General features: G+C 37.4%; 2 protein-coding genes across 5 annotated transcripts in view; one reads left to right on the forward strand and one right to left on the reverse strand.

The window, feature by feature from the left end:
• RALGPS2 (Ral GEF with PH domain and SH3 binding motif 2) overlaps positions 1-20671 on the reverse strand; it is a 109451-nt gene that overhangs the window by 24510 nt on the left and 64270 nt on the right. The window lies entirely within an intron of this gene.
• Positions 2879-19523, forward strand: ANGPTL1 (angiopoietin like 1). Its single transcript, XM_036441923.2, has 5 exons — positions 2879-3260; positions 7662-8507; positions 16329-16522; positions 17281-17551; positions 18729-19523. The coding sequence occupies exons 2-5, from the start codon at positions 7688-7690 to the stop codon at positions 18914-18916; spliced, it is 1473 nt and encodes a 490-aa protein (XP_036297816.1). The 5' UTR covers positions 2879-3260; positions 7662-7687; the 3' UTR covers positions 18917-19523.

Below are 20671 nucleotides of genomic sequence, written 5' to 3' on the forward strand. Positions count from 1 at the left end.
TTCAGAGCAGTCTGGAGCCCCAGTCTCCTTCCCGTCAGGGAGATCCTGCGGCACAGCCGACCGTCCCTTCTCTGCGCCCAGAATGCGTGCTTCCGGGACCTCCTTTCGCCGCTTCCCCGGGGTTCCGCCTTACAGCCCGGCTCCCTATGGCTGAGCCTGAGTCCCCGGGGTCTGGCCTAGAACTGGGGTTCAGAGCAGTCGGGGGCCCAGCACAGTCGGAGTTTTATCTCCTTTCCGCTAGGGAAGGCCCGCCAGGCACTCGGCCTCCCTCCTCTCCGGCTCCGTCCTCTCCGCGTCTCTGTACCTTGGCTTTTCCAGTTCCTCCGCGCCTCCTTCTGGTTTTCTCCTTGCTTCTCGCTGTAGAATTTCCAGTCAGTCAACCTTCCTGTAGTTCTGGGCAATGTCCGTTTTATATTTTAGTTGTATTTTATTGAAATTGTTGTGTGCGGCTGCGGCTAGGTGTTCACCTGGGCGCAGCCATCTTGGATCCTCTGAAGATATATCTATTTTAGTTGTTTTTTATTGAAATTGTTGTGTGTGGCTGCGGCTAGGTGTTCACCTGGGCGCAGCCATCTTATCCAGTTACTCTTTAACCTACTATCTAATCTGAAGTCAGTATTTATATCTCTCTGCTGGAACTTATAATGACAAAGGGATAAATGGCCTCCTCGTTATTAGATCTTTAAACATCTCTCTTGGTCTCTTCCTGTCTCTCTGTAGTCTTTTTGCTATTCCGTGTTCCTTGGTCTTGACTGGCAAGAACTTTCCTACTCACCTCCCCCCCCCCCCCAATATTCCTGGAACTTGGTATTCCTCGTGATTCTTTCATTAATCTTCCTACTTTACATGTACTTTTTCTGGATTATTTTACTTCGGTAGCTTCAACTATCACCTAGTTCCCAATGACTTCCCAAATCTCTCTATTGACCTGATCTCCTGACTCACTTTCCATGCCAAACTAACCATTATTTGCTCCGAAACACTTGCTATTCCAATTTCTTACTCTGCTTAGTGATATTATTAATTGCTAAAGTCTGAAAGCTCAACTCACTCTAGTGAAAAAACTCAGGAGGAATTTACTACTCATATTTTCCCAGATTAAACTACTAGTGAATAAAACATGATCACTGAATGCTCATGCAATGTTACATAATATAAATCAGAGGCCAGAAGCTGGTAGTCCATCTGTGCCAGTGTTTGTAAAATCAGGAAGTATCACAGGAAATACCTCAATAACTTTCTTTTCCTAAAAAATGGGGAGATCTGCAACGAGGTATAGCAGAAAAGGGCGCAATACTCCACAAGTTTGTCATAACTCTCATTTTCCTGTTATGGTCTGATTTACTTTGCTTATTATATCACCTACTCCATTCTTGCTTTTTTTTAAAAAATTGATTTGTAGAGAGAGGAAGGGAAAAAGAGAGGGGGAGAAGGAGAGAGACACATTGGTAGGTTGCTTCCCACACACGCCTTAACTAGGGATCGAACCTGCAACCTGAGTATGTGCCCTGCCTGGGGATCGAACCTGTACAGGACAACGCTCCTACCAACCAAGGCAAACCAGCCAGGGCTCTGCTGCATTCTTGTGGTGAGCATTTGTCTTTATAGGCCCTTGAGCTTGCAACCCTGGTATCTATGTATGTCACAAGAATTTAAAGAAACAATTCTGCAAAAGAGGCAGAAACTTAGCTGATTTTAAATAAGTATATATGGATCAACAGTTGAATGTAGATATCAGAAAGATAAAGTACATCAACATGGAGGGGAAAGCACAAGGTATGTATAGGAAGTTGCAGCAGCAACCAGCAACTATATACTCCAGGGAGAGTGTGGCATAATGCTTCGGAGTTAGGGTTTAATCCCCCAGTCTACCACTTAGTGTTGAAGTACTAAGCCAAATCAATTAAGATGCCTAAATTTGTGTATCCCCAGCTACTGAGCTACTGAATCGGATTTCCTGATTTAATGAAATTTGTTAGCATAGTTATAGTACTCAACAACTTCTCTCTCCAGCACCCTAATTTCATAGCAGAAGAACTGGGCCATAGGTTGGTAAAAGTGACTTGTCCAAGTTTACAGTGAGTGCGTGCATATGTGTATGTGTGCATATGTATGCGTGTGGGTGTGTGTGTATACATGCCTGTGTGTGTGTATACATGCCTGTGTGTGTGTGTGTGTGTATGGTGTGTGAGAGAGAGAGAGAGAGACAGAGAGAGAGAGGGAGAACCCCCGCCCCTCAGGTCAGAATTATGTTTGCATTTATATCCTGTCCACCATACGAATAACCTTATTCAGACAAGAGCTGCTATGTTGTTAGAACAGAAGGAAGTGACATGTAGCATCAGAGTTTAGGTTTAAAAATGTTAAATTTCTGAAATAATTTTACACATAGGTTTCCACTTATTTTTGGTAATGATAAACATATTACAACAACATTAGGTTTCCGATAACGTTTAAAATCTTCTAAAATGGCAATTCAGTGAAATATTTAAACCTTCTAGGCTATAAAGACCATTACATTCTTTAGGTGGCTGCCTCCTGACCCAGTGTGTCTTGTTCTTTGTAACAAAAGACAAACTCATCAGCCTGCAGCTACTTCTAAGTGAAGTCGAGTACTGTGCTTTTTCAGTATTTAGCTTAAAAGATCTCTGGCCAGCAGACTACAATGTTTGTTTTATGATTGCCCGCTGAACGAGGATAGTTTGTTTCCAGATGGTGCCCTTCCTTCAACCTGCACAGTCTCTCCTTGTTCGGAGCTATTCCTCTCCTGCTGGTCCCACTCCCCGCACCCCTGTTTTAAGGCCACAGAGAGGAAATCCTGGGGAGGAGACTTCCCCACGCCCCCAGTCTCCAGCAATTTTTTGGTGACGTAAGATGTGGGCTGAACTTGAGTCTGCTGAGAAAGAGGGAATCACTATTCGAGGGCACTGTGTATGCAGTCTGGTCAGCTGCAGCTGGTTACAGCGTTTCTCCATGTGGCAGACAGAGCAAAGCCACACGCTTTCTCTGCTGGATTAAAGACAGCCCGCAGACCAGAACTTCCACTCCACTACTTAAAATGACATAGGTGGCTTGTCAAATTCAATTGATTAGTGTGGTAAGAAGAAAAAGAAGCTCCTTATTACAGCCTGGACTCAGCGGCCCAAAACAAAGATGCAGTTGCCATTAAAGTCACAGATGAACAAACTCCTACACTGATTTTTAAAAGCAAGAATAAGAGCGGCAAGTTTCTGGCTTTTCTTTACCAACAGATGCAAAAGGTATTTTAATGCTTTTGTTTTTACTTAAAAATTCTAATGTATGTCAAAATGCATAATGATTTTACATCTGTCATAGAAATTTCAAAATCTCTTATTAAACAAAGAATTTTGGAATACACTAACATTTATTTAATCTGGAAAAGGTTTTGTTTTTCAACTTTATGTAAAACCTGGTCATTACGTACTTTATGGTGATTAATGTGCTATTTTTCAACTTAATGATATTTAGTGACATGCTTTTAGATTAATGCATGTAAGTTGGCTTTCTGAAAACAAGTGCTATAGTGACACTAGATAGAAACGTTTAAGATTTATGTATAAGGTCTATATTTATAGCATAGAGATTAAAAACAAAGGAATACAAACTTAAAAGTTAGAAACATTAGTCTTCACATATATACAGGGTGTGAAGATTTATATGCTGTTAGATATCTTAAACTACAGCTAAAAAATACAGAAGATATAAAATTAACTGAAAGGCTTTGCAACAAACCTCATTATGGTATAACTAAATGTCAGCAAAAATCCTTGTAATGATATTTCGTGCTAAAACTCAAAATCTTAAATATCTTCCCAGGTTTACATGTAACAGTAATTTAACTTGGGTAACAGAAATAAAAACTATTATAATCGAATTAAATTAAAATAGCAAAGTTATTGATATGTAAACATCGCTAAAATCTTACAGATTAGGACTGGGGAGAAAAGGAAAATGTGATAAAAGTATTAGGTAAGTCAGCACTGACAACAGAAAGTAAAACCCCAAAGATACAGTTACTTAAATATATGATTAAAAGACAGAAAACGTATTTACTTTATACAGAAATAATTTTGGTAACCAAAAGCAAGAGTGTTCTTTCAATATTTCAACTGGGGCTTTAATTGTATTATGAGAATTATTAATGCCTGGTTACTAATTAGTAAGCTTTAACATGAAAAATACTTGTTTGTTATGATTTGGGGATCTTCTGTCCTTTTAAATATTTAAGATACTAATTTTAAGTATCTTCAATAACAAATAACAATAAAGCTAAGATTTCTCCAACTTCAGGTCCTTTCCTTACACATTCTTAACTCTAACCACTGGGAAGATCTCTGTGAAATGTGTTTCACCAGAGATTCTGATAAAATTTCCAAGCAATACTGGATGTGAAATACTTGCCATCTTTTCATCGTTTGCTATGCAAAGTGCAGGATCTCATTAGATCTCAATTCGTACTGAAGCCCGAGGATAGCATTTAATCTAAAACCCAAAGCACACAGACAGCTAGTCTCTTCCTAGAACACAAAAACACAAATGGAAATTCTTTATCTAAGCTATCTCCAATGCTTCCTAAATTCAAGTTCGCTGCCTTATGCTGTTTTCAGGGCATGGCACAGGCAGTGAGGTGCCTCTATATGTTTACCAGCTGAAAGGAAGTCAATTTCTTCTCTCTACTAGCTGGCACTGTAGCAACTATGAAGAGGAAAAAAGTACCAATAAAGTTAACACAAAGCATGGAAGACTTTCCCCCCAAAAAACAACCAAGCAAAGACAGATTTAAACCTAAGTATACTGTAACTAATTTATAACATTCTCTTGGGATCTAGGAAAATTTTTACCATACACAGAAAGGTTTTATGAGGTAACACAGATTTATGGATCTTTCACTTTTAAAACTGAACATATGTGGGAAAATATTAAATAAGAGAATGTTTCAGAAAATGTAACAGTAACTGTATTTTTAAAACCAGTTCTTTACCCATGACGTAGCTCAGTCTGCTACTTAAAAATTTGGCTCCTTACTCTGTTTTAGATGACAACAAAGTCAGTACACTTTTGTAAGGATAAGGGAGTTGTATTTATTTTTTTTAAATTTTAATTGCCTCCTCTAAATACAAATTTAGGTCAGATTCTCTTACGGTAGACAGTGACTTCGGTCATGATTTAATGAACAGGAGCCAATACATAGCTAAGGCAGAGAGAATATATTTAAAGGAAGCTATTGTTATTTTAATTTATCTTTGTTCTTCTGTGAAAAACTGATGTAAAGTCATAACAGTCTTGGATTATATGCTTAGTTGTTCTATAAAAATCTGTGTCTGGTAGGAACTCAAGCTTTTCAAATAGAAATATTGTTCATAAATTCTACTTGTTTTGAAGATTCATACTTCTTTCTAAAGTTTCCTTGTTTTTGGTAGCTTATTTCATAGATTATTAAAATGATTTCATGATCCAAGAAATGAGGGGACCTGAGCACGAGGTGAGTAACTACAGGAGAAATCTGTGCATCTACCCAGGAGGCTGAGGGCTTCTCTTTTACTGTCCTTACTTTGTGCTTTATTTATTTTTGCCCTCAGTTTTTAAATTAAACCACATCTGAATTTCATAAATCCATAAATATAACGAGAAATCTTGTATTGGTTTTCTGTGTGGGTAACTCCATGTAGTAAAGCCCTTTTAAAAATAAAATAGAAGACTCTTAAATTCTAAAATGTCAGAAGGCGAAGTACAAAAATAAAAAACTAAAAGTATTCATGGACGTATACGTTTGATGAGCAGTCAGCAACAGAAGGCCTTTAATATACATATGAAATATTATTATGCTCACCCTTACTATCTAAACTATTTTATAAAAGGACAATAATTCCCCACACTCCATCCATTCTATATTTTCATTACCCTTCTCCCCCTATTTGGAGAAAAGAGACACTCTGTTGTTATGAATGACCAGGATAAAAACCACAGGTCTAGAGAAGTCACAAGAAGATCTGAATCCCACGTGAGTGTTTTAGCTTCTCCACGACTTTATTCCTTTGCAAAATGGAATGTGCCAAGTAAATATAAACACAGGGGGTTGATGTAGTGCTGCTGGTAGAAAAAGGAGAGAACGTGTTGCCATGTGATGTAGTGGTTAATGAAAAACGTGGGCCCTGGAGTTTCTGCCTGGGTTCAAACGGTGGCTCCATCTCTCAGGAGCTGCGTAAGCACGTAATTCTGGCTGCCAGTTTGTCTGAAAACGAAGATCATGACAATCTACCTTCGAGGACTGTAATGAGAAGCAGATGGTTTAATCCATGCGAAGGGCTTTAAGCCATGCCTGGCATTTAGCAGGCATGCAGTAAGTAGGATGGCACTGTAATTAGCACTAACGGGCACAAACAACCTGGGCCCTAGCTTCTCCAATAAGTGACGCCTGGTGGAAAACAAGCAGAAAAGCTCTGTTTTAGTGTCTCCACTGCCATTCTTCCACAAGAGCAGACAGGAATGCGGTGTACAGGAGAAGGTGGGTTACACACAGCAGGTGCTGAGGAACCTGATGGAGGGACACGTCCTCTCTGTTGCTCCTCTTTAGGGAGGTAGCTACCGAGAAAGGGAGAGGCTTCGGTTCTTGGAACTAAACTGGTTCTAATGTAAGTTCTCACAGAAACTACAGCATAGAGGACAAGTATTTCTCATCTGCCACGGGAAAATCGACACACCCCAAGCCAGCACACGTCTAGTGTGTATGCCACTGCCATAAACGCTCACTGGAGAGCCAGGGAACCTGAATTCTTGACCTGGCTCCAACAGCACCTGCTTGTGTGGCCCGGGCCCTCACCGGGCACTCAGGCCCAAAGAGGTTCTTGACTGAGGTGGTCTCCAAGGCACTTCCCAACTTTAACCACCACACTCATCACAGGTAGTTCCTTTCCTTGGTAATGGTCATAGAAAGGTAACATTTTTCTAAAATACAGTTAGGCAGAATGAACCTGCTGAATTATGTATCAGCTTAGAGCATATATAATATTATGGTTGAGAAACATGATTACCCACAATAATGACTGTACGCATGCTATTATTCTTAAACTTGTCCCCAGTCCCAAAAGGACATGCTATAAAACAACAACGACGGAACACCGATGCTAAACCTTTTCCATTTTAGCTTTACCTAAAAATGTTTCTTGAATTTGGTAGTTTATAAAGGTATTCATCCAGAGGGCTAATTCGATCGAAAGTGCACAGGATAAATAGAAAACACTGACTAGTAGTCACCTAGTAACTGTAAAACTAGTTAGGGAACACTGTTTTAATGAACGCCTTACAGACACTGTGTGCCGTTTTAAGAGTTTCCAGGTAGTGAGTAAGCTTTTTAAAAGCCAGAAAAGTCTGCGTAGGTGCCTCTGCCCACAGTGGGCACGCACTGAGCTGGGCACAGAAAGCAGGAAGGAGGCACTTGGAAAGGTAGCCTCTGAACCCTAATTTTTAAACAAATGCGAAGGTGCTGTGATATGAACTTGAGAAATTAATAACTTTGATTCTGGTCCAATTTGTTAATGGATGTTCAGTCTTCCCCTTAGGTACTTTTTTACATCACTGACTTTAAAAGTAGATTACTACTCATTCCTCTTCCTTCTTCCCTTCGCTGGTTTGTTTTGTAGAAGACGTTACCCAAACTCATTTCAAAATGAAGGCTTTTATCTGGACCCTAAGTGTGCTCCTCTTCCTGTTAATGGGCACCGAACACTGCAGAGGAGAATTCAAAATAAAAAAGATAACCCAGAGGAGGTATCCCCGGGCCACCGACAGTAAAGAGGAGGTCAAGAAGTGTGCGTACACGTTCCTGGTCCCCGAACAGAAAATAACAGGGCCGATCTGTGTCAACACCAAAGGGCAAGATGCAGGCGCCATTAAAGACATGATCACCAGGATGGACCTGGAGAACCTGAAGGACGTGCTGTCCAAGCAGAAGCGGGAGATAGACGTGCTGCAGCTGGTGGTGGACGTGGACGGAAACATCGTGAACGAGGTCAAGCTGCTGAGGAAGGAGAGCCGGAACATGAACTCGCGGGTTACCCAGCTCTACATGCAGCTGCTGCACGAGATCATCCGGAAGAGGGACAACTCACTCGAACTTTCCCAGCTGGAAAACAAAATCCTCAACATCACCACAGAAATGCTGAGGATGGCAACAAGGTACCGGGAGCTGGAGGTGAAATATGCTTCCTTGACTGATCTTGTCAATAACCAGTCTGTGATGATCACTCTGTTGGAAGAACAGTGCCTGCGGATCTTTTCCCGACAAGAGCCCCATGGGTCCCCCCCTCTCGTCCAGGTGGTGCCGCGGCACATTCCCAGCAGTCACCAGTACACGCCTGGGCTGCTGGCAGGTAACGAGATACAGAGGGATCCGGGCGATCCCCGAGATCTAATGCCACCCCCTGATCTGCCGACTTCTCCCACCAAAAGCCCTTTCAAGGTACCACCAGTAACTTTCATCAATGAAGGTGAGTTACCACTTACTGTTAAAAATGGAAGTACGGGGTTAATATGTTTTATAGTTGAGGAAACAATTCTCATCTTGGTGAAGTAACTATACATAATATTAAAATTTCTATTTTTGTTTTCTACTAAGAATTGAAAAATAGGTCTCTCAGCTCTAAGTCTATAAATAAGTATAAATGTTTTCACTAGCAAAACAAAACAAAACAAAACAAAACACACACACACACACACAAAAAAAAACAAAAACAAAAAAAAACACACAAAAACAAACCCAAACCCTAAACTCCAAACCTAGAATTCATCCTAAGATCTCTACCTCTCGTCCTTAATTTCATTCTTTCCTTCACTCAGTAACAGTCACTGATCCAGGTGCAAAAATAAGCCATCTTTGTTGCAGTTTAGTAAGCTCATTGCTAATTCATTTGTGTTCAGAGTCAGAACTCTAGTTTTGATCCAAACTATTTATGTGAGTCTAGAGGATAGGAACTTCCTCAATTACTGGCAGTGTGGCCATGGGCGGAGAATTGCTCTCTACCTCAGTTTCTTCATCTATAAAATGGAACTCAGATGTTATAATAGCCTGTCAACTAGCCTCCATAACTCCATTTTATCTCTCCATGAGAATATATTCTACATGCCCAAAAAATCCATCTTCTTTAACCACCACTTTGATAACATCACACTTCTGCTTACATGTTCCTCAACTGCAAACTGAAAAAGTCCAATTTGTTTAGCCGGGTAAGACTAATATCCTCAAAAGATCCATCCTACTTCTTTAGCTTTCCTTCTATTGATTTCCTTTACCCGCTTCAATAAAATGGATCAAGTCACTGTCTTCTAACGATTCAAATAATAAGGCCCAGACTAAAAGAAGGAAAATAAAATAAAAGTAGCTGCTCCTCCTTGAAGCCCCTATGACTCCCATAGGCTTGAAGTGATTGCCTCCCCCCATGAACATCTCTTCTCTCTGTAAAACATTTCTCATATTAGCTCTTGAATTATCAGTTATCTTTATATATACACACAGGACCTATACACGTATAAAAAGATGCCCTCCTACTATAAGCTCCTTCTTGATAGATGGGTATTGTGTCTCATTTGCAGATGCTAAATAGATGCTGACTGACTTAATATTCCATTTTTATACAGCTTCTTCAAATTGTGTCATTTCAAAAACCTTCAAGAAAGTACTTTATGCATTCTATATACTGGGTTCATTCAGTAACAATAGGCTAGAGCACCATTAAATTGTGTAAATGCTGATCATTATTAATATCTCCACCACCTTTGTTTTCCAAAGGAAAGATATGTACAAAATGATCCACGGGGTATAGAAAGAAAAATATATTTTGTATATTCTTTTAAAAATGTATATATTTTTATAAGCTTTTAATGTACACAAAATCAGTATAGTAGTTTATACATATGCTTTATGAATAAACATAATTGAAGCATGTGGATTTTAATAAGCTGATGGGTGTACAGTTATGTACACATGGAGACAACCGTCATGGAGTATTTTCTGTGGGTGCTGAATGTTAAGTGGATAGTATCACCAATTCTAGAAGAAATAAATACTTACATATTCATATGCCGACACACTAAACAATACTTATCTGAAATGAGATATCAGTTCTAGGTTTTATTATACATTGAGCTACAGTCCAAGAAAAATCTAATATTATGGAATTACATTCCATGCTAGGGATTCAGCATATCAAAAGTCCCATTAAACAAGACTTTTTGCTTTAATGAAACAATGGTATATATCCCTACTAAATCAATATTTAAAATGTAAAAGTTAAGAACAGGAATAACTTTTTTCTGTTATTATTTGTTGTTATAAGCAGACATTAAGTTTTTAGTTATTTTATTCTAGAAATGTCTGTCTCTGAAATCCAAGGATATATTAATTACACTATAAGAATGTTCAATAGTACACTAATGAATATATAAGAAAGTGCACAGAATTGAGAAAATGTGTTTTCTTTGTTATTGACCTTGGGTAAGTCACTTTGCCTGCCTCTGTGTTCTCATCCAGTCCAACCAATGCTCATGTACAATGAGCATTGGTTGGACTGGATGATTCTAACACCCTTTTTAGATCTAATATTCTGTGATTCTTATCAACTATAACTTATTACAAGAAACAATATTTTCTTTTCTTAATAATGTGCTAAACTCTCATAATATCCCATGGACTGGAACATATGTCTAAGCTGTTTGCACAAAGACTGCGAAGATGGGGGCTATTGTTGTACTTACATATGCTTCGAACACCAAGAAGCTCAGATTACTGGTCTCTACATGTAGGCTGTACATTATCATTTTAAAGTCTTTAAATACAACAATTTTATGTATTCTTTAAAATGTGTCTTAGTCACAAAAGTGAAATACATACAATTTCATTTTTTTGAGGTACTTACAAGAGTCAAATTCCTAAGGACAGAAGGAAGAATGGGGGTTGCCAGGAGCTGGGGTGAGGGAGGGAATGGGAATTGTAGAATGAGGTACAGAATTTTCAGTTTTGCAAGCTAAAGTAAGTCTGGAGACTGGTTGCACAGTAATGAGAATGTACTAATGCCACTGAGCTGCACACTTACAAATGGTTAAGTTGGTAAATGTCATGTTATCTATATCTTACCATCATTTTTTTAAAAGGTGTTTTAATGACAGTTTTATATTTTCTTTTAAAATGGTCTTTAAAAAATAACAAACTTATTATGAACTTATAGGAAGTAATGGCATAATATTGTTAGTTCAACATAACTTATCTCCAGGCACACTACCTTCCCTCTACTGTAAAAACAAAATGTTTGGGAACGGCTACACTCTGACAAACTGCCATCAATAAAATGCTTAGCAGTCAATGTTACTTGGTGGCTGCACTTTAGGTCAGTCTTTTACAGAAGAAAACACCACTCTTTCACAAATGGAACCACTATAAAAAATAAGTTCATCCCTTACAGATAAAGGGCGTTGTGAGCTTCCCTGCAGAGTGTTAGAGCATAGACCTCAATGCCAGGAGCCTTGGATTCGGGCAAGGCTTTTCTGAGACCGGGCTGCCTCTTTTGTAAAAGATACTGTTGTGATGATTAAATGAGGTGAATCATGAAAAAAATGATTTGTGTGTGGCCTGACCATCACTGATGATAATTTTTGTGGGTGCACTTCTCTGAATGTGCTTTGCTTTCATATGTAAAAGGTCATAAAAGTGAATTTAAAGTTAAACTTGAAAAAAATCATTAGAAACCAAAAGTATGCTTTTAAGTGCACAATAAGATAATTTTCAATGATTTAAAACGTTTCCTATTTATAAATTTTAAAGATGCAATTGGTTTTAGTGGAATACTTATATTAACAGTTAAAACAAACAAACAAAAAATAAAGAAGACTGGTGGATAAGCAAAGGACCCATTAGAATATAATTCTATTAACTAATTATGAAAAACAATAGGTAAGTTCTTTAACAATTTCAAAAATAAAAGCTCAGGTTGGTAACTGCATTTTGAATTTAAAGATTAATAAAGTAATTCATATTATTACAAGAAAGAATCTATTATCACTTTAGATAATAGTATCTGCCTCACACTTCTCATTCCAGAAATACTGTCAAATACATGTACCTTATACTTAACTCAAACCCAATTTGAGAGTTTACCTTTCAAAAGATTTTACTTGCTGACTAATTATCTGAAAGCTCTAAATTGGTGGGTTTTGGGTTTTTATGTCCTGCTTCTCCTATCACAAAGAGAATAGTATTTGGACAAAGTAAGAAAATGAGAAATTTAAAAATAAAAAAGGCAGGATTCTCCTTTTTGCTTAGGTAATTAGTTTGTAGAATAAGGGCAGGTATGTTAAAGATGATTCCTAGCACAAGTGTTATTCAAAGTATGGCTTTTTTTTTTTTTTTTTTTTTTAAATCTTTACCTGAGAATGTTTCCACTCATTTTAGAGGGAGAGGAAGGGAGAGGAAACATCAGTCAGCTGCTTCCCGTACACACCCCGTCCGGAGATGGAACCCGAGGCCTTTCAGTGTACGGGATGATGCACCAGCCCACTGACCCACCAGCCAGGGCTGAAATCTTTTATTTAATTCACTGCTTTGTTCAAAATGTGGGTTCTTTATGCTCTATACCCGCTGGAAAATTACAGGTCAATATTTTTCTTTCTATGAATCAGATCTATTAACTGGAATTCGTTAGCCCTGTACAAACTTTAATCATCAAAAAAACTGAGCCAGAAAGAGATTGGTCCTTCAAATTCCATGTACAGAATTCTAGTTTCTTGCCTAGATAAGAATCAAGGTGTGTGTCAAGGAGACGAAGAATATCACAAGATTATCCAATGTAAGAAATGGGTTAATAAAATTCCTATTTTAAAGCAAAGGTACTTCTATATCCATTGAACCACTATGAACAAATTCCTAAATAATTTGTCAATTAATTTCTGATAACATTTAAATGAACAAGTTATATTTGATCTCTCAAAAAGAAAACTGGTTTTTTTCTACCAGTCATTTAAGAATTCCCACTAAGCAATTTTTTTTTTACAGTACAGAGAAAGTAGTAAAACATATAAGAATGATTTGTCCTAGAGCAGAAAGTAAATGAGATATGTAAGTAATGAGAAAATATTTCTGCCATTCTTATATTTACTATCTTTACTGATGAGAAAAAAGGTAACAATAAGCACTACTTTTATTAATTGTATCCACATGTACTGAAGGAGAATTTCAACTAAATTTTCCTGAGCCTTTATATCAACTAAGTCTAACAGGCATCCACCTTGTAAATATGAAGCCCTCTAAAAAAATGTGGGTTGAAAATTAAAGTTGAAGATCATTTTAAATTTGCATAAATTGAACCCAGAATTCTTTCATGTGTTTAAACATCCAAGGGCATATTAAGTAGCAGAAAGAAAAAGGTATTTTATAAATATTCTGTCAACGTTTAAAACCTTGGTGTTTCTAAATATTTTATAGCACTGCCCTAGCTGCTTTGGCTCAGTGAACAGAGCATTGGCCTGTGGACTGAAGGGTCTTAGGTTCATTCCGGTCAAGGGTATGTACCTTGGTTGCAGGTTTGATCCCCCCCCCACAGGAAGCAACCAAACGATGTCTCTTTCTCACATCAATGTTTCTCTCTCTATTTCTCCCCCTCCCTTCCACTTCTCTGAAAATCAATGGAAAAATGTCCTTGGGAGAGGATTAACAACAAGAAACAATAAAATAAATATTTTACAGCATTTTAAATAACCTCATGAAAGTCCAACTCATGAATATATACTTAAATATAAACTGTCCAAGCTATACTCCAATGTGTGCAGAGTAAATATTTACAAAGATTATATTCATGAACTAAACAATACAGAGATGACAGAGATTAAGCAAATTTCTGAAATGAGTTATCTGTATTGCAAAAATCACTTCATGCTTACATTAATTACAGCACCAATAGGTTTTAAAACAAGATATTCTGACTACTCTGAAAGTGACAACTTAGAAGACTCTGGCTAACTTTGGAAATAACCCTGATGACTACTTTTAAACCGAGGAAACCAGTTTCAGCCCCAGCGTCTACCTTGCGAGCTCTCAGTGGCACCCTCAGTCACTCACACTGAGGCCCGCTGAACTCAAACTCCTTTGGAACAGAGCCCTCCTCTGCCTCCACCTCAGCGCATGACTGGTGTGCTAGCTCCGCCAGCCTACTAACCTATCTTTGAAACTCGGCTCTGATACAGGTGGACTGATCTCTTTCCTAAAAATCTGGGTTAGCTATTTCTTAGCCAGTGTTCCCATGTGCACAACCTGGATGTATAACTCCATCAAAGCACCTGCCATGCTATAGCGAAATTCTCTCTTGCCACTTCCCCACTTTACTCTATGGCTGTTTCTTTACCGCTTGAGCCTAAAACAGTTACTAGCCTATAGCAGAAGCAGCAAAGACATTTCTGGAAAAACGCAGAACTGAGCAACCACTGTGGCTTTTTTTCATTTAGTTCAACAAATACTTGAGTGCCTAATTGGGTTTAAACTGCTGATAGACAACCAAAAGATACAGTTCTTGCCCATGGGAAGTTCCATGAATATATAAGTGAATATATTGCCATGCATTACATGGAATAATCTAAGAATGGACTTGGAAATCATACTTCACTTTTCCTTCCATTTCATTCCCACATATGAAATTTAAATTCTCTAAAGTTTATACTGTTTGAAATACAACTTCTCTACCTTTCTCTGATTTGACTACAATGCATGTTTCTGTAATGTCAAGGAGCTCACATGTGACCAGCAAAAGAGGGAGAATAATATCAGTAAAACAAAGGGGTCATTTTGGTTCACATGGGATTTTCCCAAGCATTTCATCAGTTTTATGCCACAAGCTAACTGAACAGATAACGAAGTATGCTAACAGCTAACACTGGCTGTTATGTTCAGTGCATGATTTTGCAGAACATGGGTTTTTCAGAAATACAATATTTTGCTACAGTAGAAATGACCGTGTGTTCATCTTTGAACAGCCACCTTAAATCTATAAACGAAATAAGCATATATTTATTAAATTGTTAAATACTTAGATTATTAAATAAGTTATGACTGTGTGAAGGTTAAAAAGGAAAAAGGGAGAGAACTAACAGTTACTGACAATGACTACTTTAAGTGTTGCATCAAAAGGCTGTGAACAGCCCTGGCCAGTTTTTCTCAGTGGTTAGATCCAAAAATGTGGCTATCACCAGTTCACGAGTTAGACACTCAACAAATGATTTTAAAAAATGCTTTGTCATCTGAGACAGGAAGAAATTATTAGTGAGTTAAAAAAATTAGAGACTCCATAAAACTCTAAAATGTAACAGCAGGTCAGAGCATGGTCTCTGGGATTAGAAAGAAATAGTTTTAAGTCTAGGGTTTACTACTTTATTCCGTATGGGACCTCAGTCTATAGTTAACTGTCTCATCTATAGAACATCTGCAAACTATCACAGGGTGATTGTGTAGATTCAATTTAAAAATTACTATTAGTCATAAAATTGATACAAGTCTTTAGAAAGGCACACTGCCAACATTCCTGAAATGGATTCTCATGGACTATTTGTTGCACAGGGGGAAAAATTAGAAGATTTTACAAGTTTGGGAAACCATGGTTTATTTCAGGGCTTTTCAGTCTTTAAAATGTGAATGTACAGTCTGAGTTTCCAAAATGTTAATAGAACATTCAGCAATCCTAAAACTCATCATGGCATGATGTTTTTAATATTTCAAAGAACTAGTGTATTCCACTGAAATCAAATTTTAAAAACGGTAAATTGGGAAGTATGGAGACCTGTAAAAGTTTCACACTCTCCTGATCCAGATCAATCCCACAAAATTTTTGTAAGAAAATATGAAAAAAATGAAACATAAGAAGACACTTTGCTTAGTGTCATTTCTATCCGCAAAAATCAGATAAAGCCTCAATGTCCAATGTCCAATTTCAGCGGAATAAATAATATGTCAACATCGTAAATGCTAGAATGCAGACTATGGAAATGTTTGTTAAAATAAAAAGACGGAATCCAACTTTCTATGTGTTATGATGATAACAGTATAAAAACGTGTGATTGTGTACAAAGACTTGCAAGATCAGTGGAAAATGACACAAGTCACAGTGGGGCTGTGCTAATCCTTTTATTGAGCCTTTAACTTTTATAGCATTGTGTACACAATAGACAAAAAGTGGTTTCTGTAAAGAAAGATACAAAGGTAAGGCTCCTGATTAAAAACTATTTTAATATGGCTGTTTTCATATTAAGTTTCCAGCCAATCAATATTTCAATTACAGGACCATTCAAAGATTGCCAGCATGCAAAAGAGGCTGGCTACTCAGTCAGTGGAATTTATATGATTAAACCTGAAAACAGCAATGGACCAGTGCAGTTATGGTGTGAGAACAGTTTGGACCCTGGGGGCTGGACTGTTATTCAGAAGAGGACAGATGGCTCTGTCAACTTCTTCAGAAACTGGGACAATTATAAGGTAAGTTAGTGAATCAGACAAGAGAACAGTACCCATTCTATATATTAGACACAGAGGTAAAAAAATAACTATCCATGTTTTTTGTTACTGACATTTGTAAAAAAAACACACACACAAAAAAAAACACGGTTCTCATCTCTAGTTTTAAAGTAAAAATTAAAATATAAAAAGGAAATCGAAGATGCATTTTAAAATGACCCCTTTCCATCTGGATGACTCATACATGTAAGTAGTTTTTGCAAAGACTTCTCCTAATTCCATTTTCTAAGGCAATAACTGCTTGTGTACAACCACATCTGTACCCATCAAGTATATTTTTTTATTTTTATTTATTTTATTTATTTTCTTAAGTATATTTAAACAATAATATAAAACATAGGACTTTAAAAAAATTACCCCCTTTCTAGGACTAATTACCTCTGATAACCATATTAATGTTTTGTTTTTAATGAGTGGTATATATTTTCCATTTAAGTATGGCAGATGGTAGAAACTATATTTTCTATGGTTAATAATTCAGTCAAAACTGTGAAATAACATGTGATAATTCACTCTTGGTGACAAGTTAAGAGAAAGCAAAACAAAACTAAGTGACTATGAGGGGGCTCATAAAAATGGGGTGACTACTAAAATGGAATTTCACATTACCACTTAAATGGCCAATGTCATTATGCTCAAACGTTTAAAACCTATCTATTAAAACATGTACTATCTCTACAGTTATTTATGTACTCATGCTTTTTTTTTTTAATTCACAGAAAGGGTTTGGAAACATTGACGGAGAATACTGGCTTGGATTGGAAAATATTTATATGCTTAGCAACCAAGATAATTACAAGTTGCTGATTGAATTGGAAGACTGGAGTGATAAAAAAGTCTACGCAGAATACAGCAGCTTTCGCCTGGAACCTGAAAGTGAATTCTACAGACTGCGCCTGGGGACTTACCAGGGAAATGCAGGGGACTCTATGATGTGGCACAATGGCAAACAATTCACCACACTGGACAGAGATAAGGATATGTATGCAGGTGGGTAGGAGAAAAGCTGGTGTGCATTCTTTGTAGAATCACCACTCTCTGTGATTGAAATAGAACCTGTTATTAAAGTGTATACCACTCAAAATCTTTCTAGAAAGATCATTTCGGACTCAGTCAAAAGGAAAATAATCTGGAAAGGAATAGCTTTAGGATCTCTTCTACAACTGTAAGGCAGTGATTTTCAACCTTTTTCTTCTCATGGCACACATAAATGAATTACTAAAATTCTATGGCACACCAAAAATATATATTTTTTGCCGATCAGACAAAAAAATGTGGATGATTTTGATTCATTCACACCAGACAGCTATTGTATTGGCTGTTGTCATTTTGTTATTTGACAATCAAAGGGAAAAGATGTCAGTGCCTGACTAAGGAATCAGGTACTGCTTTTTTTTTTTTTTTTTTTTTTTTTTTTAATTCTTGCGACAACCAGTTGAAAATCGCTGCTGTAAGGCAATCTCAATGCATGGCCTCTGTGAAGATGGTTTTAGTGGTCTAAGTTGGAGGGAGGGGAAATGGAAAACAAAACAAAAAGGCACTCATCTTGAAATAAAACTGTCAACTGCCTAAAATTCACAACAAACACTAACTGGACACCTCCCATGTGCCAGCTGGTGCTGAGGACACAGCGTGAATGAAGTTCCTGCCCTTTGGAGCTTGCTCTAGCCTAGAGGGAGACAAATGCCTCTAAGAAAAAGGAAGCTCAGGAAGTGAACAGAGGGATGGGCAGCAGGGCTGGGGTGGGTGCTTTTTTCTGTGAGAAGCCATTTTCTGAATAAAGAGCTATAGGGAGTGAAGGAAGGAGCCACTTGGGTATATCTTCCCTTCCAATCTCTCTCTCACATGCAAATAATACTTGCATTTTATTTACGCTGCTACTTGCAAAAATTAAATTAAATCACTTAAAAAACAACAACAACAACATCAACAAAACAAATCCTAAGCAAGCAAAGGGCAAGGTAAGAAAGTTCCAGTGATCTTCCATGTTCTTAATATTTAAGCAACAGTGACAGAGTAAATGAAGAAACAAATTTATGAAGATAAAGGCTAACGGAAATCAGTAAGGAACACGTACTGTTCCTCAGAAAGAGTTAGGTTTTGGGTGGTGTGCAGAGTACCACACTCAGAAGAAACTTACTCTGATAACTCTGTTTTTCCCTCAAAGGAAACTGTGCGCACTTCCATAAAGGAGGCTGGTGGTACAACGCCTGTGCGCATTCTAACCTGAACGGAGTGTGGTACCGAGGAGGCCACTACAGAAGCAAGTACCAAGACGGAATCTTTTGGGCCGAATACCGAGGCGGGTCATACTCCTTGAGAGCAGTTCAGATGATGATCAAGCCTATTGACTAAAGGGAGACCAGACCGTCTACAACTTAAATAGAACTGTATTTTTCAGTCCCTGAAAATGTAAATTTTACATGTATATGATTTTGCACAATCCATTTCTACAGATATAATTTTTTAAACAAATTTTACCGTACCTATAAAAGAGAATTTATGAATATGGTTTCATTTTCCCTCAATATACAGCAGAATATTATTAGTTGCCATAATCTTAGTTACTTTAAAAATTACAATGACTAAATATGGGCAAACCTTGGTTTTTGCAATGTAAATATTTGCCACAAAGTAAAACAAACATCAGCTTTACTTTAAATCAAAATTGAATACATGTTCGACATCTTTACCAATTTATTTAAAAACTCTGAGATTTTTCTTCCTATGAAAAATTATTTTTAAAGATTTCAGTCAAGTCATACATTTTATTTATAAAAAGACAGGAAATTAGAGAAAACTCTAGTTTTGCCAATAAAAATATGTTTTGCATTAAATAAAAGTTATTTCAAATGGAATCTGTGCCTTTCACATGAAATAATTAAATCTAAATTCATAACAGTATTATTTTATGCAAATTTCCCAGAAGAATTAAGTGACCCACAGTATTAAAATGTTATTTTTAAAACAAACAAACAAAACAATAAATGTAGACAATATTTAAATGGTCAATTTACAAAAAACAGAAATATATAAATACATTTTTTTGTAAAATCTTCATATGATTTGCTGGACAAAAGTGCATGTGTACTTTATGTTGTTATATTAGTAAGATTTTATGTTGTTATATTAGTAAGATTTTAATATTATACAAATGCAGACTATTTAATAAGCCAATGGTCTAACAGAGATATAAATTATAACTCTAAGCTTATTTATAAATTAGAGGCCCGGTGCACGAAATTTTTCGATGGGGAGGTCTGTAGGCTTTGCTGGTGATCAGGACTGATCTATGAGGCCACTGGCAGGGTGATGTGGGAGCCCCCACTGGTATCTGCCTTGGCTGGTCTAGCACCGCCTGCTTGCCAACCCCAACCCCACCCCCCACTGCCGCCGCTGTCGGTGTTGAGCATCTGCCCCCTGGTGGCTAGGGGGCGTCATAGTGACCAGCTGTTGGGTCAATTTGCATATTAGGCTTTTGTTATATAGGAGGATACTTTCCCTCTCTAACTTACTGATTCTTACTATTTGGAAATATCGTGCTATTCAATTCAGAAAGCTTGGGACAGCTTTGCAACATTACTGCATACTTACAGGTAAGACTAAAACAACTGTAAGAACTTTAGGTATTCCCCCAATAGGGAGATTCTGAGATTCAACTGCTTCAGAGCAGAATCCACAGGGCAGCGGTCAGCAAACTGCGGCTCACAAGCCACATGCGGCTCGCGAGCTGCGGTTTGCCGACCACGTCCAAAGGGGTTTGGCTAGTTCAAATGTTAACTCCATTTTATAACGTGTATGTCTTTAACTCATCTTTGTTACCAACCTTCTGAAACAACTTCCTTCCAGAAACATGTCCATTGCTTAGAGCTGACCTTCCCTTAATTCATTTGTGAACTAGTAGTAAAATTTTAGAGAAATCTCATCAGACTTCTGCTCAAACAAAAAGAAAATCCAATCGGAACTGAAGACTATCATTTATTTGAACAACTCAAGTCCACTTGACCACTGTTTTTTCTCTGACACATCTCAAAATAAAACTTCTGGAGAGAAGGTAAGAGAACACTAAAACCTTATTGTGTTTTATTCTTTATTTTACCTCTTCCTCTT

The sequence above is a fragment of the Pipistrellus kuhlii genome, unplaced genomic scaffold (assembly GCF_014108245.1).
Source record: "Pipistrellus kuhlii isolate mPipKuh1 unplaced genomic scaffold, mPipKuh1.p scaffold_m20_p_18, whole genome shotgun sequence".
In the NCBI taxonomy this organism is placed as follows: Eukaryota; Metazoa; Chordata; class Mammalia; order Chiroptera; family Vespertilionidae; genus Pipistrellus; species Pipistrellus kuhlii.

What these genes read in the sequence shown, in the direction of transcription:
- ANGPTL1 (XM_036441923.2), top strand. Translation starts at nt 7,688, where the DNA reads ATGAAGGCTTTTATCTGGACCCTAAGTGTGCTCCTCTTCCTGTTAATG. An exon ending in GAAACTGGGACAATTATAAG is followed by an intron (nt 16,523 to 17,280) that starts GTAAGTTAGTGA and finishes TTTAATTCACAG; the next exon opens with AAAGGGTTTGGAAACATTGA. An exon ending in AGATAAGGATATGTATGCAG is followed by an intron (nt 17,552 to 18,728) that starts GTGGGTAGGAGA and finishes TTTCCCTCAAAG; the next exon opens with GAAACTGTGCGCACTTCCAT.